The 22,719-nt window shown below is 38.5% G+C and overlaps 2 protein-coding genes across 6 annotated transcripts; one reads left to right on the top strand and one right to left on the bottom strand.

The window, feature by feature from the left end:
- Window positions 1–455: 455 nt before the first annotated feature.
- On the top strand, window positions 456–13,150 carry PLA2G10 (phospholipase A2 group X). The gene is made up of 4 exons (XM_075058438.1): window positions 456–707; window positions 6,840–7,005; window positions 9,775–9,881; window positions 12,511–13,150. Exons 1-4 carry the CDS (start codon window positions 635–637, stop codon window positions 12,654–12,656), a joined length of 492 nt encoding a protein of 163 aa, XP_074914539.1. The 5' UTR covers window positions 456–634; the 3' UTR covers window positions 12,657–13,150.
- Window positions 13,151–13,177: 27 nt separating this feature from the next.
- On the bottom strand, window positions 13,178–21,883 carry BFAR (bifunctional apoptosis regulator). 5 transcript variants are annotated; one of them, XM_075058435.1, is made up of 9 exons: window positions 21,759–21,883; window positions 20,923–21,001; window positions 19,472–19,802; window positions 18,410–18,611; window positions 17,872–18,041; window positions 17,019–17,163; window positions 16,594–16,764; window positions 15,877–16,079; window positions 13,178–14,999 (listed from the first exon to the last, which is right to left on the bottom strand). In XM_075058435.1, the coding sequence occupies exons 3-9, from the start codon at window positions 19,735–19,737 to the stop codon at window positions 14,807–14,809; spliced, it is 1,350 nt and encodes a 449-aa protein (XP_074914536.1). In that variant the 5' UTR covers window positions 19,738–19,802; window positions 20,923–21,001; window positions 21,759–21,883; the 3' UTR covers window positions 13,178–14,806. The 5 variants fall into 5 exon arrangements, with proteins under 5 accessions (XP_074914536.1, XP_074914538.1, XP_074914535.1 ...); XM_075058437.1 differs by lacking the exon at window positions 21,759–21,883 and adding an exon at window positions 21,371–21,474 and having other exon boundaries at window positions 20,907–21,001; XM_075058434.1 differs by lacking the exon at window positions 21,759–21,883 and adding an exon at window positions 21,371–21,474.
- Between the last annotated feature and the right edge of the window lie 836 nt (window positions 21,884–22,719).

Below are 22,719 nucleotides of genomic sequence, written 5' to 3'. Positions count from 1 at the left end.
AATACGTGGAGATTCCACAATGTACGAAAAAAATACTCAGTATAGGACTCTCTTTTGGTTGAGGGAAGGCTAAAAAGTTATTTCGATCGAGCTACAAATATCCATAACCAGTTTGGGAGCTGGTTGTTCTTTAGTCCTCCAAGAAAAGCAGCAACTGGGAGATGAAGTTTGGCAAACTGAGGTTACAGGTGCGGCGCGCTGGTTCTAACTAAGCACTAGCATAAGTTACAGCTCTCTGCCACCCTGCCTCTCCGGGTCCAGATTAAGTTATCTAGGGAGAGCTGTCATTCAGAGAGAGATTACAGCGCCCAGAGCAGGGAGGCCCCCGCACCGCAGCCCAGCAGCCATCCGGCCCCAGCCCTCCCTCCGTCTCTGCCCGCTGCCCGAGTGGCAGGTCCCGGCTCTCCCTCCGCAGCAATTCGGCGGCAGCTCCTCCTCCCTTCTGGCCGGATGGACAGCGCAGCGTGGTCTTCGGCCCCGGCTCCGGGGGGCCTGACTGGGGGCAGAAAGCCGCCTTTTATAGCCGGCCCGCCGCTGCCCCGGCTCACACCTCCACGCTCTGCTGCTGCCGGAGCGGGGCACGCCCGCACCTCGGCCGGGAGCCCGCACCCCCGCCCGCCCCCGGGAGCTGCCCATGGGCCCCCGCCGCCCGGCGCTGCCCCTGCGGCCGCCCCTCCTGCTGCTGCTGCTGCTGCTGGTCGCGGCCGGTGAGTACAGCGAGTACAGCCGCTGCGGGAGCCGGGGCCGGGCCGGGGCTGCGGGACGCGCTCGCCCTTCTCCGGGCGCTCCGCTCCCCCAGGGACGGGGCTCGGGTGCGTCCGGGGGGGAGAGAGGAAGGAGCGTTAGGAGCGGCGATCGCGGCAAGGGAATGAATGCCTTCACGCTTCGGAAAGCAGTACCCCGAAATTCAGATTGCCGAACGCGCGGGGGCACAGCTGGGCTGGGACTCGCCCAAAGGGAGAGCCCCGAGCGGCTGCCGGGGCTAGGGGGGCCGGAGCCGGCTGCGCTGACAGCCCGTCCCTGCCTCGGCTGACAGCTGCAGCACGGGAGCTCGGCCCGAGGGGCTCACGCCACTTTTTGTGCGTTCTGCAGTAGCGGGCAAGCGTGTTAAAAAGTTCGGTATTTAAAATCGGACCGCAGATTGCGTGCGTAGTAATAATCCTGCTACAAAGCCAGCAAGTACACGTACCCGCACTCTTCTGGGGGTATTAGAGCGAGCTGTCTCGGAGCGCTGAAGTTACAAAGCAGTTCAAAAGCGAGGAACTGCTAGAACTGAGATTGCCTGCAAAACCGTAACTGGGTTATTCCGAAAGAATGAGTCAATCTTTATGAATAAGTTATGATGTGAGAATGTAATTAAAGGACCCCTGCCTCATACCTGACCATAGCCGACTACTCAGTTTGCAAGTATTTAATTATTTTTTTTTTGCCTCCTATGTCCTATTTATTACGCAGTCTTCAAGACCAGTTGTAATAATTTACAGTCCATTTCCTCATAGGTTTTCGTAGGTATTCATCAGTATAGTATCTGAACGTACTTACTCCTTTCACACTTTTGTCAAACTATATTATCATCCCTCTTTTTCAGATAGATAGGTAGGCTGACAGAAAATTAGCATCCACTAATTTTAGGTTCCCGCAGTAACATGTGGCTCCCATGGCGACACGCTAGAACCCAATTTTACCTACGACTACTTAAAATTATGTGGAGCTTCAACTACTCAAAGCCTGGCTCTCACCGAGTATTGCAGTAGTTTAGTACTCCAACCCCAGGATATTCAGCAGGCTGGGAGCATACTATTAGTAAACATCGATAGGCGTTGTTTTAAAGTGATTAAACTAACCTCATGCTGAACCTTTGTGACAGCTGTAAGGATAAAATCCAGTCTTCCAGAATAGCACTCAACTGCCTTAATTAAGAGATTCTCTTTTGTCTTCTTACACTTCTTTTATACATTCCTACAGAGCTTGCAAATTCACCAAACTAAATCTTACAAATATCAGGACGCTAAGGACAAGAGCCTCAATTCATTCTCGTAACAGACTCTGTGCACAAAACGAAGCAGGGGCGGGGGGGAGGGGGAGAGTGGGGCACTCACATGATTAAGGACCATAAGGTAAGGTGCTTGCATAATGGGGCCAACTTAAGGTCCCACCAAGCTCACTGCCCCAATTCTACTTCCTGACCTCAGCATGCCCATATTATTCCTTCTGCATTTTGATCATTCTCCAGACTTCATCCTTTGCATGGCACAAACCTCAGCACGAACATTAAGGAAAGCAATGAAAGACTGTTTCACTGCTTCTGCCAGCCTAGAGTGATCATTACAGAGAGCCTGGCTGCGGTCCGATAGCTGAGTCAGGCATCACAGTCACTTGTTCTGTAGGCAGTGAGGAGGAAGGCAAATGCAATTTACCTGTTTCTCAATGCTTGGTCCACAGTATCATAACAGGCAAATTTATAGTTTCAGAAAATTTACACGTGACCACAGTTTGTGGAGATTGCACATCAGTAATCTGGGCAACAAGATGAGGTGAAAAAGGCTATTCCTGATAGTTTACGAAACCAGAGGGAAAAAATCTAAGGGGGGGGGGGGAAGTTCTATAATGCATGCAGTTCAAAGGTTTCCACTTCTGGCAACATCTTGGAGACACATCAGAAAGTCTGCTTATTCCCAAGTTTCAAGTTCTGAACTACTAGAGCACTATGACTGTACAAAGGAAGTATCACTATAGGAAATCTTACACATATTTAACATCAAAAAGTGTTTCTGTAGCCTGTCTTTGAAAGAATGGCTTAACATTTCTTTTAAAACCCACAAAACATCATGGACTGGATGCTAATGATTAATGTAGTTATGTATCATAATTATGCAAAGCTGTGCATCTCAATACAAATATAATTATATATCTGCAAAAATAATTATTATGTTTGCATTGTGCCCACTGCAAAGAGTAAAATGTTACAGGAAGTATGATCTTTCACAAAAAATTCATGTGTTTCTAAAATGTGGGTTTTTCCTCTATGCATATGGAAATTTCAGGGACTGGATTTTTAAATACTATTGTAAGCTATTCAGAAAACTAGGAAAAAAGGAGAGTGAGAAGGTATAGTGGAAAACATCTTGCAAAGACATAATAACGTACAGCATTGAGCACAATTTGAACTCTCAAGGGCTTGTGCAGGCAACAAACCAAGACAGCATGATGAAGTTCAAACTCTCCAAACATGGCAGGGCTCCAGTTTGGGCAACAGGTATTACAGTTTTAAAATCAAGCACAACACATATAATGTGATTACTTACTGTTACTTTCTCTCAGACTGTCTTTAGTGTTTACTTAATTTCAGTCTTCAGAAAGTCACCTCACGGCTTTTGATCTCTCTGGCTTTGTCATTACAGTCACAAAGACAACTGCATAGATTTTTTGGGGTTTTTTCTTTCCCCATCTGCTATTTTATGGTGCCTAAAGCAGCCTTAGGATTGGTATGGTTTTGGTTTCCCTTCAACCTTTACTTTTAAAGCAGCTACGTCCCATCCAGTTAAATCTGAGTTTGCTGATGGACTAATCTTTTGTAAGTTTTTTCTTTCCTCTCCCAAATATATGTCTTTAAAGTTTTCTTTCAAGAATGAAAACAGTCGAAACTTTAACAAAGTTCCAATTCCTATTATGCACTAAACACTGGAATTAAATATTACAAGAATATTAAAAGCTATAACAAGACTAGACTCAAATTGTCTAACTGTAAATTATTTTTGTACACTTAGTTGTACTTATTTCCTGTGACCTCTAGGTATCAAAACAATGTGGTTTTGATTTTTTCATACAGATTATAAAACAATGAAATTAAAATAAATGCAATCTGGATCCTTCCCTTTTTTCTCCATGCACAATACTGTGTTTGATAGAGCTGCACAGAATCTGCATGACAAAACCAAAACCAGACTAGACATAGAGAGATGACACTACTCTTTCAGGAATGTGTAATCAAACCTACAGAAATACCCTTGTCCATAAAGATAAATGTGAAGTCTTCATAAAAAACCAAAACAAAACCATGCAGAAGATTTGAAAAACATACCTTAATCATGAAACGTTCAGAAATACGCAGAATGTCACTTCACTCTGACTGTATTCCACAGAAGTTCTGAGAAAATACTTTGGAAATTCTATTATGTTGCTAATACACTAATGAAACCATCATCATACTGATAATCTTATTGTTTCCATAGTTCTATGTCTTCTAGGATGGTCTTTGGTTGCTTTCATTAAACTCAGGTTACAAAGCTGTTGGGACAGAGACTTTTCCTTTAGTCATATTCAGAGTATTTACAGTACAATACAGTCTTGGTTTATACCTGGATGTCCAGATGCTGTAACACAAATAAATTGCAAAGATAAAAAGTTCATGTCCTTTTCTTTAAGTTAAATGGCACATTTTAAAGATTTATAACTCAGGGAGCAGACAGTTAATCACTTCTACTTTACAGGGATTTAAATCAAGTGACTTGGATTTGTCCAAAGTTAGTAAACAATTCTCTAATGAAACTAGGAATATTTATTCTTAGTTTCCTCTTCCTGTCTTGTAGCTCTCCTACACCATCCTTCCTCAGTAGCCAGGAACTGAGACACAATGTAAAAATTCTTCACTTTCTTCAGGGATTTCTTCAGAATCACTAATGTCATGCAAAGCAAACCCCGCTTTGCCATTAACGACTAACATGGTGCCTTCAGACATTACTGGCTGAGTCTAGCCAAATCTTACTAAACATTTAAGAGTATAAGCAGTTGCCATTTGTAATGCTGCAGCCTTACTGCAGGTTTTTTCAGCTGGGAATTTACTGAACCTATACTGACAGCGAAGATAACACTTTCAATACCATCGTAAAGATAAGAATCTGGTTATACTCAAATGAATGCTTCTGCTCCCCAGAGCTGAAACGTATATTCAGAGCTGCAACGGAATGGGAGATGATCACGTGTCAGTTCCACAACGTGACTGTTTTTTTGACACCTAGAACTACAAGTTCCAAAGAGTCCACCCAGCACAACTTATGGACCCCTTGGAAAAGCGTGAGAGGATCTTTTTACCAGAAAACGTATATAACTAAACAGCAGATAATATCCTAGAATGGAAGCCATGACACAAGAGATACTATTCACTATCTTAGCAAGGAAGTTTTAGTGCCAATGGAACAGTTTTTAAACGAAACTGCATGTGACTACGTTAGCCAAGGATGCTTTTTTAACTCCTCAAGATGCTGTTGCTTTTAATCAATGGCCAAAGATGCATGTGCAAGTTTAAGCACTCTTGTTTCCACATCCTCTCCTCTCCCTAAATCACATGCCCACAAAGCAGGAGGGAACAAAATCTGGGAGTAGTTGCCAGTCAGAAAAGTACTAAATATTGTCTTAGGAAGCCTAGCTACTTTCGCAAGTAAGGATTAGCTACAAATGTTCTTTCTAAAGCTTTTTTTACCATTCTCACATACAAACCAATTGTATTTCTTAATGAGGTGATTTCATGAGGTGTATAAATCTCTTTGTTTCACGAAATTACGAGTGCTGGAGGTCACCAGCATCCCACACATTTCAAGTTACTGAACTGTGCCGGGAACAGTATTTTTCTGGCCGATCTTCTATTAACTGATTAATCATATAATCTATTATAATAGATTAGTCTATTAGTTAGTCTATTATAATAGATTATATGATTATACAGATTATATACAAACTGTATAATCATATAGTTATTCTGTAGGAAAATAAACATCAAAGCCTTCAATGACAAAGTCTAAATAATTTTTCTGCTGTCTCTCTCACAGATATTATCAGTTATTAAATCTTCACGTCTTTCCCAATCTGTATCCAGTACTGGGAGTTAAGGTTTATAAACTGGTCTCCTCATAGCAAAATAAATCATTAGTTTAATTAGTAAGACAACTCTAATCAGCAGCCGTCCACTAATTTGTTTTGTACTCATCCAACTTCTTAAAAATTGCTGCCAATAGTTTGGAGCCTGCACTGCAAGGAAATGCTGCCCATTACCATTAAGGGTCTTTGACATGTTAGCTCAACCTGAAGGATGACATGAAGCCCCCAAAAAAGTCATCTGTTGTCTCAACATTAATTTGCTGCCCTGGACCTACTACTTTAGTACTGACACAGGATAGTTAAAATAAAATTCCTAAATACAGTCTTGTTCTGGTGAAATAACGGTGAGAATCCCTTAAACAACAACAAAAAAACCCAAACAAAAATGAAACAGAAAAAAAAAAAGCAACCCTTCTTCTAATTTCCCTGGCAATGACTCCAAGCACCCACCCATCTCCCCGCTCTACACCCACACCACCCCCACCAGTTACTTGGCTGCTTTGTCTAAAAATGAGGAAAACCAGAACCCCATCATAGAGGCCGGTTGTTCAAATGTAAAGCATTACATTCTACAAAATAACAACATGGGCAAAATTGCATGTTATGATAAGGAGAAAATACTGCACTGCTTAGGGCATCTAATCTTAGCAGATCAGTGGACCTAGACCACAGAACACATACTAGCGCTTGCCAGTTTTAAGGCTGGAAATGACCGAAGTCTGCCATTGTATGGTGCTTTGATGGGAGGAAATGACTGCAGCTATTCAGAATCTTGTTCAGTATTCTGTTCCCTAGAGATCAGGGTAAAAAGGGACTGACTGGGTCAAGCAGTGTGGCCCCAAAACGTCAAAAAGAAACTATTATTTTGAAGTACTGACATTCATTATCAAAGTTTAAAAAAAACAAAAACTACTTTATATCTGCATGTTTGATTCAACAAAAAATAAAGAGTTTTTCTTCCACAGGTTATAAAGGCAGTTTTGGGGAAGCCCATTTTAGAAATCGACGAGGAATTCTTGAATTAGCTGGAGCCATTAGGTGTACTACAGGACGATCTCCTTTCGCCTACCTACGTTATGGATGCTACTGTGGTCTGGGAGGAAGAGGATGGCCCAAGGACAGAGTAGACTGGTAAGAATAACTATCTGAGTAATTAAGTGCTGAATGTATGCAGATGACAGAGTAAAAGGACTAAAATATGAATTAGGCCTATTTAACATCAGTGAGGGAACCGAGTTGAAACACACCCCAGACTGCTAAGAAACTTCAAAGCATTAAAACTGTTACTGTAGATCTACATGAGTCCTACTTGCCTTAAACTCTCATTGCATTAACATTGGATTCACAGTACAATTGAGTTTCCTTGCTGTTGCTGTTTGGCCAAGAGCTGAAGAACTAAAGTCTTGGAGAAGCTTTAAAGTTCAAACATTTAAGCTACCTATAAAAGTAAAAATGGAAAAAAAAAAAAAAAGGGCAATTGAAAAATCTTTTGATTCTACTACCATCCATCCCATTGTATTAGTATTCAAAAGAATACATAGAAAACTATGCAAAATTCAACCTGTTGAAAAATAACTCTTGAATACAAGGAATTATGAATTGTTACTAAAATAATTCTAAAACCAAACCTTCGTATTTAGTACTAAATTTAGTACTAAATCATAGTCAGCATACTGACTACCATCAATTTAATTTCTAATTGAACATTAACTGACAGGAAGATGATCTTCTGGTTACAATAGTTAAATAAAGTTTTATATTTTCAAGTTTATCATTATGATACATTTCCCTACTGTATGTGACATCTCAAATTCTGACTTATCAGACAAATATATTGTAAATTAAAAGGAAAACAAACGTCTGATGCTCACATTTAGGGTAGAATACATGGGAAGTTCAAATCTGATGTTCTTTTTTTTGCATAAAGATTCTAGTCGTAATTAGACCTAAAACTTTTAGAATCTTTGCCTATGTATTTCAAGTTTTTGGATGTGTAATCTGTTAGTTTAAAGACGATTTTGTAGAATGTAGTTGCTACTTTAGTGACTGGGAACACATACAAAAAGGGACTACTATTAGTTCTGGTCATTTGTATACCTAAAGATATTGACGGAGAATCTGCAGTTTCCCAATCTTTCATTGCAGGCCATTTTTTCCACTTTGTAAAAGTCCCACAGTAGCAAGAAGCTGCTTCTTCACAAAACACGGTTAGCTATTTGTGGTCTGGGTTTTAATAGCTACATGTTAAGAACAAGCCAGAAGTGAGTGTACTTAAGTCTACTGCATTTGAACAGAATCAAGAATTGCACTGATTGAATGTAGAAACATTCTTACCAAGTTTGATTTTTGTAAAGTTTTGAGTTACACTGTGGGCTGTTTACATTCAGAATTATGCCTGAAAACAAGTAAAGAGAAAATACAGAAATATTTAATCTGAAGTAAGAACATCTGTAATGGAATTATTCAAATAATAGTTACTGCAATTTAGATTTTTGCCTGCCACTTATAAACTTTCAAACGGAGATAATAATATATTGCTTTCACAAGACAAAATATAAAACCTTAAGCATCTATTTTTATTAAAATGCTTAAAAGTGGACCAAAGTAATTTTTAAAATTTCTGTGAACACATGAAAATAGTCTGCACTATGGCAAAAGAAGCCGTATTTCCTGGTTTATTTACCTTAGTACTGCTACAAAGACTCACTAGAATTTTAATTTTTTTTATTTCTATGCATGAAGTGGATGTATTGAGCTACTTCACAGGCATGTGCTGTTCAACTGTTATGTACCGCAGGATCTTTAAATGGCGATTTGTGTGGCACTACCAAGTAATTATTTAATAAGCATAGGAAAAAACAGTAATTGCAAGTGAGAGCTCACAGCATTAACTTTTTCTATTGCAGACACAAATTCCTCAGGCAATCTAAACATCATGTGCCTACTGGAATATGATGGTTTTAGGCTACCAGGTGGAAACTGAATGACCGAATGCAAAGAGCTCGCAGATACACCTTGTTCTTCCACCGAGTCAAAAAAGAAAGAGTATTGTTAGTTTGCAGCAAAATCTTCCAAGCTATCTAACTTCAGGTCCTTGTTACCTTCCCTATTTACTATTCTGGGCTTGCAAGGACTCTATACCAGAAGAGTAATTATTTTTTTAAGCACTAAAATATGCCGTTAATGCTCACCTGTACTGTTCAGTTCCACAATGTGATAGAAAGTCTATTAATGTCCAGTTATGACAAGAACAATTTTGAAATCATCATTTTGGGCAATTTTCAAAATTTTCTCATGATACTGAGCAAACAGTTTTAGTTATCTTATGGCATCAAACAGTACCCGTGCCTATTCATTACTGAACATTTCACCTGCTCTCAGCTTTTCTGCCACCATCTAAGGACTTTGCTATAAAGTGACATTTATGATAGTATGCTACAGCCTAACAAATATTTTTGTCCCTTCCCTGTTAGTAACTGTTGCAATAGCATCAATAACTGGCAGAAAAACACATAATTCATTATCTGACAGACTGTTCTGGCATTTAATCTTCTTGGAAGGGGCTAGGAGAGAGGCATATGCATATAAACTTATGGTGTTTAAGACAGAATGCTTTAAAGATTTCTTGTTATTTTCATCTATGAAGAAGTTCAACTAGATCAACGTGTATCGGGCATTTTCCTCATCATTGATTATATGAAAGAGTGTAACTTCTTCCCAGTGATCTATAAAACAATTAACGTTTTGATTCCTGAGCAGGTAACTGTTTGTACATTCGCGTATGTTGACTGTTCTATTCTTTCACAGCCTGTAGAAACATGCTGATAAAAAACATCCAGATTATGTGACCATAAATCACCACAGTATGAATTAAGGCAAGCCCATTTCTATTACTCTCAGGTGCTGCTTTAATCATGACTGCTGCTATGGTAAGGCAGAACAAGCAGGTTGTCACCCAAAGATAGAAAGTTACCACTGGGAGTGTGAAGACAACACTGCTGTGTGTGGTGAGTGAACAGTTCTAGTTGGGGTGTGTGGTTTTGTGGATTTTTTTTTTATTTATTTTTTTTTTACTTCTACCAATTGTCTCATTGACTTCATAGAAAGACATTTTCTTAATTAACTGTAAAATTCTTGTTTTACCAGCCTTCCTTTTGTGACTTCTTTGCCAGGGTACGCTGTGCCTCCAGAAAGCACAGCTATGCCAGCCAACTGAATGCAGTTTCTTCTTCTTAATCCCCACCTACTGACATACATAAGCAAACAAAATTCTGATCTACAACCTTCTATTACCCTTTCAGAAAACACTACCAAAACCCCCCTCTTTTTACTCAGCATTTACATGTGTTGAGGAACCCATGTTAAGCTACTCTCTGCAGGTCTCCAACTGGAGAGCAACTACAAGCAGGAGGCGAGAAAATTACAACTGTTTAAAAAGGATCCTTTTTATACTTAGCAGAAAATATTTCACACCATTTTTAAGTTTATAATGGACAAGTTTTTGGCATATTTACCACTGATCAGTTGCACAGCCCAGTAGTGGCTGCAATTTATGAATGAATTCACAATTACAACTTTAAATTTCAAACACTGATGTAATAAAATATTTGATGAGTATGTTTATTCATGGAAGTAACGTGTCCACAAGCCATAAAATGTTAATTTGAAAATATTTACATAATTAGTGTGCAAGTTGCAACAGAGGGCTGACCACATCCTGATAAATTTTGTTCGATTGCTCCGAAATATGAATAAAATACACTTGCCATGCTGCAGTATAAAAGAGAAGGACAAAGAGATCTCAAAGAAACAAACAAAAAAGGTTTAACATGAAAAAGCAGCATTTCTTTCACATTATTTGTTCACAACTCCCAAAGTTTTAGCAAATATTTTCCAATACACTTCAAAGACTTTTTGAAACTACAACTTCTCACAAGCCCCCCAAATTTGCAGGGTTTTTTCTTGTTGTTGTTAGGTTTTGGGGTTGGTTTGTTTGGGGGTTTGATGGGGTTTGTTTGTTTGGTTTGTGTGTTGTTTGGTTTTGGGGGGATTTTTTTGTTTGTTTGTTTTTTTTAAAATCAGGTGCTAGGTAGGTTACTTTGCATGTAATTTTATGCTATCTAGAATGCAAATCAGCTTGAGAATTGGTTATTATTTGCACTACAAAAAAGCAGACCCATACATAAACTTGTTTACAAGTCTGACTACCACAGTTTAAAGACAACACAGTAGGCCATTCAGAGAAAACACAAAAAACTCTCATTTCATAACTCAATTTAGAATTTGCCTGACCTGAAATTAAAGTTTTTGACACTATTTCCTTTCCTCCTTTTCATTCAACCTTACTTTGCCCAAATGTCTACCTCATGCAGAATCTCTACTTGCTAATTCCCTCTGCTCCAGAAGTACTAAGCGTCTTCTCTCTCAAACTAATTAACTGTCAAGTTACAGTCCACCTATATTTGGCTGTAAAGGTTCTCCTGCTGTTCCAGTCCAGAAGCTGACAATATTTTAAAACACTGGCCAAGATAGTAGGCATGTCATCAAGAAACAAAGCTGAAACAAAGTCCGTGGTGTACCATGGAGAAGATTAAGTTTGTAGCAATAACAAGAGAAGGAATAGTTCTTCTCAGTTAGTGTTTGTTTTTTTTTTAATCCTACCATATTGTTTATGTTACTTATGTTATTGAGTAGTTCTTAGGGTAGCTAGTTGCAGCATCAACATACATATATAAAGAACACTTCCATTTTATAGCAGATTTTGAGTTCATTCACAAAACTGAACACTTGTTCTGCTCCTAGACAAATCTCAAGCAGAGATTTGGCTAAGCTTTCAAAATGTTAAATACTCAGACAAAATATAATCAAGGATTCTTCAGTTTACAGACAGTTGCAGAGAGAAAAAACACACATTTCTGGGTTGGCACAATAAAACCAAAATATATTGCTGTAGAAGAAAACGTTCACGCCAAGAAGAAACGTTCATGCCAAGAAATCTGTTAAGCTACAACTACAACTACAATTATAAAACAAGTATGGCCAGACATTAATTTTATCATACTTAAACACACTTTACCTAACTTCTTATTGAATACCTTAATAAAAAGGGCGGGCAATTTAAGCTGAACATAGAACATCTTTGCATCCCTTATTTCACATGTATAATTTTAATACTACATCCTTTAGTAGATTAAAGCATATGTGAAATGGAAAGTATCCTCCCAAACCCAAGTTTCACCAGAGCAACAGGGCGGGCAGGGAGGGTCGTATACCACTTTCTGCAGAGAAATCAGTTATCAGAGTTCCTTTATTATAGAACATGAAGAAGAGTATTTAAGTCTTTATCCAATTACTGTATTTTCACCTGCCAAGATAGTTCCACTGATTATCAATTGTCACTAAACCAAACCATGCTTGTATATTCTCTGTTGCTGAGATGTCCTAGCATGGAGCTTTGTCTAAAGAACATGAAAGAAGTGTTAAGTCTTACTGAAGCTCAGTACAGTTCCTATTGCACTTGAAATACAAGAGCCATTTATCTGGCAAATATGGAACATAAGGTAGCAATTCTTGGTATTCCATTTGGTATTTTTAATTACTTCAGACTAACATCAAACTTACTGTGTTTTCTTTCAGAATCACTAGAAGACAAATGCCAAAAAATGGCATGTGAATGTGACCGTGAAGCTGCCAAATGTTTTTCTAAAGCACCCTATCATACAAAACACCTTTTGTGGCCAGACTTTATGTGTGGTGAGATTCAGCCTTTGTGTAGGTATTAGATATACAACATCAGTCTTTATGAAAACTCTCTGTGTATTTAAATCTAAAATGACTTTTTTTTTGGTCATAGTAGTGACAACAAATGATTTTCCCCTTTCTTGATCCTTCTTCCTGCCACCTCAGCCTCTCTACCCCAGAATGGCCAAAATAAACATTTATCCTCTTAATTACCCTCTACAGTGCATGGACTAAAAGCAAGTTCATTAGTTCTATGTAAGCTTTTATTGACTAAATAGGAATTTGAGTTTATCAGCTTAAGGAGTAACTGACTTAAAATTAATTTTGTTTATATTCAGATTCACAGATTTTTCAGATTCATAACATCATTCACTGTAAACTTTTTATCCCCCCTCCGCTGGCTCTAAGATACAAATCAAACTTTTCCACTAACTTACCTTAACATTTGTTAACTTTGAACTGACCAGAAGAAATGCATGGAGTGACAGCACAAAGAGCCCTCTCATGTATATTAAACACTTATTATGAAGCATAATTTAACTTCTGCATCTCATTCACCTTAAGTAGTCCTACCTGTATTAAAAAATGACTAATATAATTCTTTTTTTCTAGTATTTACTTTTTAAATACGGTTTCCTAAGAAGTTGTTCATTTGATATGGCTCAAGCTCCTTACTCTATGTACACATTGAGTTTCCTGTGGGCAGAGGGAGAAGTTCTACCCTTAAAACTTCAGATCCAGATTTAAAAAGTGCAAATGCAAACCATCACCAACACAGATACATGAAAAAATAGCAGTCACTGGGACCAACTCAACTGCCTTTCCCATAAGTGTTTGATCTTGGACAGCATGGGTTTGCAAAGTTCAGAAGCGTATATACCTCATAAGGATGTAAAGATGGTTTTAGTTAGGGTAATTTCATAGTGTTTTGAAACATTTTAGGAAGAGAAATCAGTAACATGAAGTGCTGAATAATACATTTTTTCATAAATGCTAATTTTAACAGTTTAAGAACCAGGAGTGTTTTACGCCTACTTTCACCCATCTCAACTTAAAAGATGCAGGGCTACAGAACAAGTTTGCACAAGTCAAAGGTAATGACAAGTACTTCAATATAAAAAACCAAAATAAAACAAAACACTTCTTTAGGAAGAATGAAGATTTCAAAAGAGATCTTTATTCTTTAAAAATATTCATAGGCAAATTTAAAGTTCATATTAATGATACAAATGGAAAAAAACAGCCCCAAACCCCCAAACCGGTGCAGAATGCAAGGGGTCAAAACTCTTGAAAAATCTGACTTTTGTTTCAGTCAAAAACCATACATTAACAAATGGCAATCCTGTTCACACAAAATAACTTTCCAGTTCATATTCACTCACAGATCCAGATAAACACATTATATTGCAGTGAGATGTAATTACAGTGTCAGGTCACTTTTCCAAAATAATCCTTTTTAAGAGATAACCCTGAATTTAAGAATAAGCAACAGACTTCAAGAGGAGAGCATTAAAGAAGCTATTAATGAAGTTTAACTGAATAAAAACTTTTGAATGACAACCACCACATTTTCCAAAACAGAAGAAAACTCAAGCAGTCTTTGCCTTCAACAGTAGGAATTTTAGAACAAACTCTACTGTAAGGCTGTATTTGACGGTCACAACTTTACGTGTAAAGCAAACTGAAAACACTGAAGTACTTTCAATATCAAGCCTATCCAGGAAGAGCTTTCCTTTGGCAAACTTAAGTTGAGGAACACCTTGCTGCTATGAAATGCTAAGTTACAAAAAAAACCCCAAAACAACCAACCAAAACCAAAACAAACAAAACCCCCAATCTTTGTAGCTGTTCAGAAGACACTGATTTTAAGGCAGGCTTGAAAAATAACCAGAATGCTCAAGACAGAATGGAGAAGTTTGATTTGATCAAAAATAGGGTGACATGACTGTATAAGTTTTAAATGGCTAAATCAGGAATGTAATTTTTTTTTCCAATAGAAAATTCCTTTTGGATAATAAAGCCCATCATCAGATTTGGAATCAACTAGTTTAAGAGTAACTTACCTTAAGGCTTTTTTGTATGTTTAAGTTAACATAATCCACCACTTTCACTGCTACATATATAAAGAAAAGCAAAGCTTACTTCAAATGTCCATTTTAGAAGCTAAACAGCTCAAAAGTTCCAATGCCAGTCACTGCACTTGTGTCTCCAGACGCCTTACTTCTTTAACCACAAGATCAATGTTTATAATTGGGTTAAAGTACAAGGCCCAGTAAAACAAACAATTGCAGACAAACTGAGGAATAAAAGGCCAAAAAACAGCAACAAAAAGACCCTGGGTTGAGACTTTCCAGAAATGTCTCCACATTCTGTGAGGAATAGTCCTGTGAAAAAGGAAAAGAGGCTTAGAGGAACTTTGCATTTTGTTTTTACCCTATGTAAGAAAAGCTAGTATGTGCTGCAGCCTCAAATTATTTACCCCTTACTCAGGTACCTGTAAAATATAATTTTGCACTCCAGAAAAACTTTCTTGAACTACAGTAATACTAGATTTTATATGAGGAAGCATTAAGTCAATTTATTCAGACCACAAAGCACAGCAAGTTAAAGTGGTCAAATTCCAGATTTCTCATAGATCGTGTCCATGGAGCCTGTTCTCTTTTGAACATGTTCTGCCCCCTAGCTGCTGGCAGAGGAAGTGGAAACCCAGTATACACCAAAACAAGAATTTCTCCTATGCAAGTTCTAAAAACTATGAATGAAAGATCACAGCAGTTATGAAGTACTATTAATATGCCTGAATTAAGGCTAAAGCAGGAACTAAAGCCAGAAATTTTGATCACCTATCAGAAATATTATCAGTGTAACTAAACTTATTTATGATCCTGAGGACTCATCCTTTAATAACTATATTGTAAGCCTATCATAACAAAATTAGCTGATAGCTACTACCAGTTACCATAAAAGGCAATTCTCAAGAGTTAATATTTACCCAATGGTTAAGAACATGCTTATTACCATTACGGCATTTGCTACATCCGATCAATAAAACAAGCTATAAGAAACCCTTTCAAGAAATAAAGATACTCAAGAGTGAGTACTGGTATATGTGCAGATTCAGATTCACACGTTCTTATTAACCTCAGAGTTGTGATTAGACATGTCATTTCAGTGAGCAACTGTGAAATTGTAAGACTCTTACTTTCTATTTATAAGGCCAGGGTACTTCCTACCTTCTTCAACAAGCTCAGTAAGACTTACTTCAATTCTCTTCTTGACCAGAGCCTCCAAAAGGAGAATAATTCCAGAACAGAGAGCAACATGGCATTTACAATTATAAATCTTGATGTCCAGTAATGCACATCCAGCCAATCCCAAGCAAATTCAGCTATCAACTGGTATGGCAAAAATAAATACTTCACAATGAATTCTCTCCACTGTTTCCAAGAAGGATCTTTAAGGTCCTGTAAATTAGGATAAAAAGACTGTCAATCAATTTCCTATTAAACAGGCACAACACTGGCTTATTTCCACTATTCTTTTGTTGAAAAATTGTTTTTTCATACATTGAAAGCAGTAATTTATCTTTACTATACTTTCTAGTAGATAATACTGTAACCCAGTAATTTCCATTAGATCAGAATAAAACATCACAGACAGCCAGACCTTATAATGCCATTTGTTAAAATACCGCTATTTTGAGTGAACAGCCATTCTATAGTCATGTGAACGTCAAAAAAAAATAGCTTGACAGATTTAAAGTCTTAATAGCCTTAAATCAATCTTACTAAGGGTAACAGTCACAACACTGGTGATCACATACAACAAAATCAAGGAACCACTTACTTTGTAGGACTTTTTTTTTTAAAGTTGTAAAGAGGTGAAATGGTGAATAATTAGATCATGTGTTTTTATGCTGCTAGTCTTAAAATGCTTATAACTAAAACAAGTAGCATACTTAATGTTTTGAACACTTACTAGTAGTTTTGTGACAGTATCTTCATACTTGTCTTCTTGCGTAGGGCAAATTGTGTGGATAAAAGGTAGGAAAGCTTCTGCATAATCAAACAAATACAGGTATAACATACTAAGTCTTGGAGAACTCTTCAGTGCATACAGAAAAAAGAGTGATTTTCCTGGATTTACTGCCTGAAAGGTATCAAATTATCAAGTTTCAAACAATGAAAAAACAAAACGAAAGGGACATGCCAGTTCTTAGATTTTCCTGACAATCTTTTTTCAAAGGATCATTTTTCAGATACAACAGTTCATTAAACTGAGCAGTTTTTTTACAAGGGTAATTCTACTACCTTAACACTCCTCCTGGCTTTAAGAGAATTTTCTTTTAAAGATATTATTTTAAAAACATTTAATATACATGACAGACTTTATATAAAATGTACCTTATATTCCCAAAGGTTCTGTGGTGGTTTAACGCCTAAAGTTTTCACACATTCCAGTTCCGCCATAATAGCTTTTCTATGGTTACTGTTCTCTATACTGTAAGGCTCTTTCATGAAATCCTCCTCTGTCAGTGTTAGAAGGAGTCTACAAAAGCAGAAGAATTCAGAAGGTAAACAGCGCCTCTTCACCAAAAAGATATGACTAACAAATTAGCAATTACATACTGAAACAGTAAGCTACTGATAGAAGGTATCACCTTTTGGATTACAGAATCATAGAATGGTTTGGGTTGGAAGGGACCTTAAAGATCATCATTACATTCTCTATCAAGTGTTCCAAATCAAATGTGTCTCAGAGCTTGGGTTTTAAATATCCTTCTTGTCAAGTTTTTTCTTGCCTGCTTTCAGCATGAAAATTTATCAGCTTCTTGGCTATTACTGAACATAGTTCTTCAGTACTTCACAGATCCAGCCTGGTCTCCTGAAATCAAACCTAGAGCTCTTGGGTGGAATGCCACAATGCCTATAGCATATGAATATTTTCACAAGAAAGAAATGGTGGGAGGGGTGGATAATACATTAGTAGTATTTTACTTTCAGTATCATTTCAGTCTGCACTGTCAGCATTTAAAAAAGTTCTTAGAAAATTTTCAGTTAGCTTGCTTATTATCTACTGCTAAAGTTTTCAACTACAAGTGTTAAAACTTCCCCTGAATCTTATTCTGATACATCAACAGAATATTCCCACAGTCTATGGAATGAAGTATGGTCATTTCACAATATACCATCCCTAATGAAAGCTATCCAGTAGTCCAATCAAATGATAGCTGTTCTTGAAAATTAGGCCTCTCACCTTCCATTGACCTTCTCCAGTAAAAATCTTTCTTTATAATGTGAAGCCCATGGGCCCAGCTGCTCTAGCCAAAGTATCACTTCCTCAGCAGTCCATTTAGCAACAGGCTTGTGGACAAGAAGATCTTCTTCAAATTCTCTGCTACTCCAGTGATATCCAAGTAGAACTACCTGTAAGTAGATTAAAAAAAAAAAAAAAAAAAAGGAAAAAAGAGATCATTTACCTGCAAAGCAAATATATTAACGATACAAATAAACATGCATTAAGAGGCTTGACATGTAGAATCTTCCATTTTATGGACTCTAGAATATTCAGGTTATAAGAAAGCATCTTGAAGTTCTACCCAATTTGTCTAACTTCTGTTTGCTGTATATTGCAATTGTAGTTCCTGACAGACAATTCTGAATGCTACCTTATTTACTCCGCTCAGCTGAAGTTTCTTCTGTGCTGACAATCTTTCTTATGTGCATGTAATTTAAGTATATCTGATTGCATGCTTAATGAAGTAAATATGGAGAACCAACCAGATGAAACTTACTGCTACACAAGTTAAAGCTGTCAGAACGCCTGAGAAAAACCCTCCTCCTCGAGGATTAATTCTTCCTGTGTTCGGAACTGTAGGGATCTGGTCACTCCCATATTTTTGGAAGGTTGCTAAGCTGCGTGCTACATCACTGTTTTGTTGAATATCTTCTTTTCTTTGTTCAATGGCATCAGAAAATAGCTTTTCAATAACATCCCTAATGGGAAAAATATTTGTCATTTACTATAACCATTGAGGCTTAACATTCGGAAAAGGGACTAATTTGGGGATTTTTGTTTTCCAGCCTCTACTAAAACTGTCATCTTTGGAAGTAAGAAAACATTAGTTATTAATACTTAGTAAAGTTAAACTTAAATCATTACTTCCAAACAACATTTTCCTTAGCTTCTAAAGATAGAGGAAGTTAAAATATCACACACACACAAAAAAACCCCTTATTTCTTAGATAAAACTAGAATTATGTGTGCAAGCTGGCACACTGGCAAGCTTTGATTATTCAGAAATGGTAAGCAAAAGACAATATAAAAGCCTACCATCAATGCTACCATTTATTTATTAAAACATTATTAACCTAAGATAAAGTATTATTGCACAAGAACTTGTGGGTAATTGAAGACAGCAAATTGATATGTCTAGCTTTGTTCTGCAATAAGATCACATTTCTTCCTATAAATAATTCCTATTACAGAAATAATTACACAATTACCAAAGATCATTCTAACCTAGAATTATTAGGAAACAACCAGCTACACTAAACGATGCAAGTGTCTCAATAATAAAAAAAGATTGCTCCTTTCCATCCCCCCAGAAATTCAGAAGGGGAAAAAAACCCAAAACAAAACCCAAACCAAAGCAAACCAACCTACCCCTTAGTTCCATGCAGAAAAATGTGCTTGAACAGTTCAGTACAAGTGCAGAACACGAAAGACTTCAGGATTTAAACGTCCTTGTGACAGTTCAGACTGTCAATAAACTACAAAAATCTGCAGCAAACTCAAGAAACCAGACAACTAATTTTGGTGGGTTCACAAATCCAAAATGGCACAATATACTCACCTGAGGAGGATGTTGACTTTTGGGAATCCTTCCCATTTTTCTCTGCATTCGGGGCATTCATTCTTCTTGGACGATACCCACCACAAGGCTAGGCAATGTCTGCAGAAACTATGCCCACAGTTCAGGGTGGTGGGATTGACCAGAATGTCATAACAGCAGTGGCAAAGGAACTCACTAACTGATATCTGCCGACCGATCTCAGGAGTAGCATGTTTTTCAACTTTTGCCCTCTCCTTTTCACCTTGTAAAGTCTCATTTTCTTCCATTTCCTTTTATGCCTTATGCAAACAGGAAGCTTTCTTAGATCTTCAAGCCAGGTAAGGCATTACTTCTGCAAAGCAACAAGACAAACCTCATTAAGAAAAAAGTTACTATATTACTAAAATTTACTAAATTACTAAAAAGTTACTGCTTAGAATTGCAAGCAGTATAATTTATCATTGTAATTCTTTTGTCTCTCTGATGGTTTTAAACTTTTTAACTAACTTAGCTACCCCCAAAATGAAACATGATCTTCTACTTTTTCAGCAACATATTTATTGCAAACTACAATCAAAACCGGATTCTAGATGTAAACAGCTGGGCTCAATCTCCCTCTATGTTCTTTTCCTGTATTACATAACACATGAAACTGAAACAAAAAACCTCACTATGATTCAGATTACTTTTGACAATATCTTTAATCAAGGTTTTAGTAAAAGATACTAATCAAAAGAAATATCATCAGAAAATACCATCAGAGAATACAAAAATAAAACACCAGTATAACGTATGATCTAATTTACTCCAACACTGTTCTTTCCAAGCATACGGAATAAAACATTACTAACAAAGGTCAATGCTAGACATTGCTGGGCAATGTTAAAAAAATAAATTTTGAACCACAAAGTCACGTAAGGGATTGATCTGGACTGATCTGCTTGCCATCTCGGTGAAGGACTGAACTCTGTTTTAACTTTACTGGTAATTACTCGTTGCTAGTATTTCAGCAAATGCACAAATGAGAAGAATTTAAGATTGTTCCAAGCTTACCAAAAATATAAACCTATTTGCTTGATGTTCCTATTATGTTCTCTCAGATGGCTGTATCCAGTTTCTTAAGAAAAACACTGATCCAGATCACTTACTTATCAGTCATGGTATGTTAGAAGTTATCAAAAACTATACAATTTTCTCCTCAGGCACTACCAAACCAAAATATGCTTACGCTCTCCATCCACCATGTGGCTCCTCCTTACTACTAAGTAACCATCTTTCCATCCAGATCAAGGACAAAGATGTAAGCATGCAAATCGGTAAAGAATAAAAATAATAATGAAAAAATAATACAAGCAGCACAGGAATACAAACCAGCAGTGCAACTAGGATCCTCAGATTGTTACAAACATGTCTTTTCCCAGCAAAGCAAAGACTGTTGATTTTCTAAAAGACAAACCTGAAATATCACTTACAAGAGGAGACATAAACCCAAGGTTTTGCACCCAAGAACATTGTTCCTAGTTGTCCTGGAAGAGCGAGGCAGCAGGATGTCTGTGGGTGCAAAAATACTTCAGCACTCGGTCTCTGCACCCGACGAGAGAGGGGTCAGAAGCAGAACGCTTGCTAGCTCCTCTCCTGCCTCCTCCCTCCAACTCCGGCCCGCTTCCTCCCCTCTGCGCTGCCACCAAAACCGAGGCACCGACGGTTCGGGCCTGCAGCGACGTGACGGCCGCTTTCTCCCCCCCCCCAGGCAAGGCAGGGCCCATCGCGGAGGCGTCACCAGCCCGCCCCTTCCCACGCTCCCGGCAGCAGCGGGGAGACCGGCGAAACGCCACCACTCTCACCCCCCCAGGCAGCGTGCACCGGCGACGGCTTCCGTGGCGGCCCGGCCCCATCCCCGCCTCCCGCCTCCCGCCTCACCCGCCGGCTGCCGCGGGGCCGCCGCTTCCGCACAGCCTCAGCCGGGGGCGGGGAGGGTGGCGCAGGTCGCGCGGCCCCTCCCACCGCCTCACGGCAGAGGCGGGCGAGCACCGTCCCGGCGGGCGGGGGGGGAACCGGGACGGGAATGTGCCTCCAGCCGCCCCCCACTCCCGGGACCGCGGGGGGAAACGGCGCTCCCGGGTCCCAGGGGAGGAGGGCGGTCCGGTAGGGGTAACCGCCACCGCCTCCTCGCCCGCGGAGCAGCAGCGGGAAGCCGCCCGTACAAGCAGAGCCCCTTTCTTCTGTAGCTGTAAGCGTTGTATTGCGAAGCTTCGAAAATCGCCGGAGAGACGCACCGCTACGGCCGCATTTTTCTCAGTACGCTCACCTCCACATCCGCCACGGGACAGCCAACGTTTGCTGAATGTACGTCTGCACAGCCAGGTGCTCTTCCTTCACAGAAACCTTGTTCACCGTTTACTTCACAAGTTAACGCCTGGAGGCGTTCTAACTCTGAAGCTTGACTGCAATGCCAACGCGTGCTGTGCCAGGTTGGTTCACACAGACTATTTTTACCACATGAGAGTATATCTATATATACACGTTCACAATTATTTCTATCAGTCTCTGTTTCCTTACTGCATTTCTTTTTGACTAGAGTCCAAAGAAAACTGAGTGATTTTTTTTAAAGTACTGTTGAAATGTATTTTTCCCACTGTGCAACATAGTGACATTTTCTTAAAGATTTTGTTCTTGTTCCAGTTTGATACAAACCTACAAGTCCAGTTCAAATGACATTTGAGTTACCAAAACCTAATAATTAACTTTATAATTATTCTAGGCTATTTCAATAAAGAAAATAATAGTCTCTCACTGTTTCTTCTCCTGTATCATCCAAATTTCTCCAGAGGACAACTATTACTGTGCTGATACATACATAGCTCTGGTTTTGTTTGCTTTAGAACTATCCTAATCAGATTTCTTATGGGACAGAAAAACATGTAGCTGAAAAGTCCATCAATTGTTTGAGCGATGATCCAATATTTGTATATCACACTTCCTTATTTAGTCGTTTTACTTAACGGTTATTGCTTCTTTACTCTCATGTAGAGTTCTGTTAGTAAGACTGCAATACTATTGCTTAGATCTGTTTGTGGCAAAACAACCAAGATCCAATTCTGGCCTTCTTTAAAGTCATACATTAAAGGTACTACACATTTCCTATCAACATGGAATAAACAGGCATCTATGCTCAAGTGTACGTGCCATTTCAAGATTTTTTTATTTTTTTTTAAAATACAAAATTCTAGCTATAATGGTTCAGGGATCATAGGAACTGGTTATGGCTT

This window comes from Buteo buteo, chromosome 27, assembly GCF_964188355.1.
Source record: "Buteo buteo chromosome 27, bButBut1.hap1.1, whole genome shotgun sequence".
In the NCBI taxonomy this organism is placed as follows: domain Eukaryota; kingdom Metazoa; phylum Chordata; class Aves; order Accipitriformes; family Accipitridae; genus Buteo; species Buteo buteo.
Note: the sequence above shows the minus strand (reverse complement) of the source record. Positions and strands in the feature narration are given on the sequence as shown.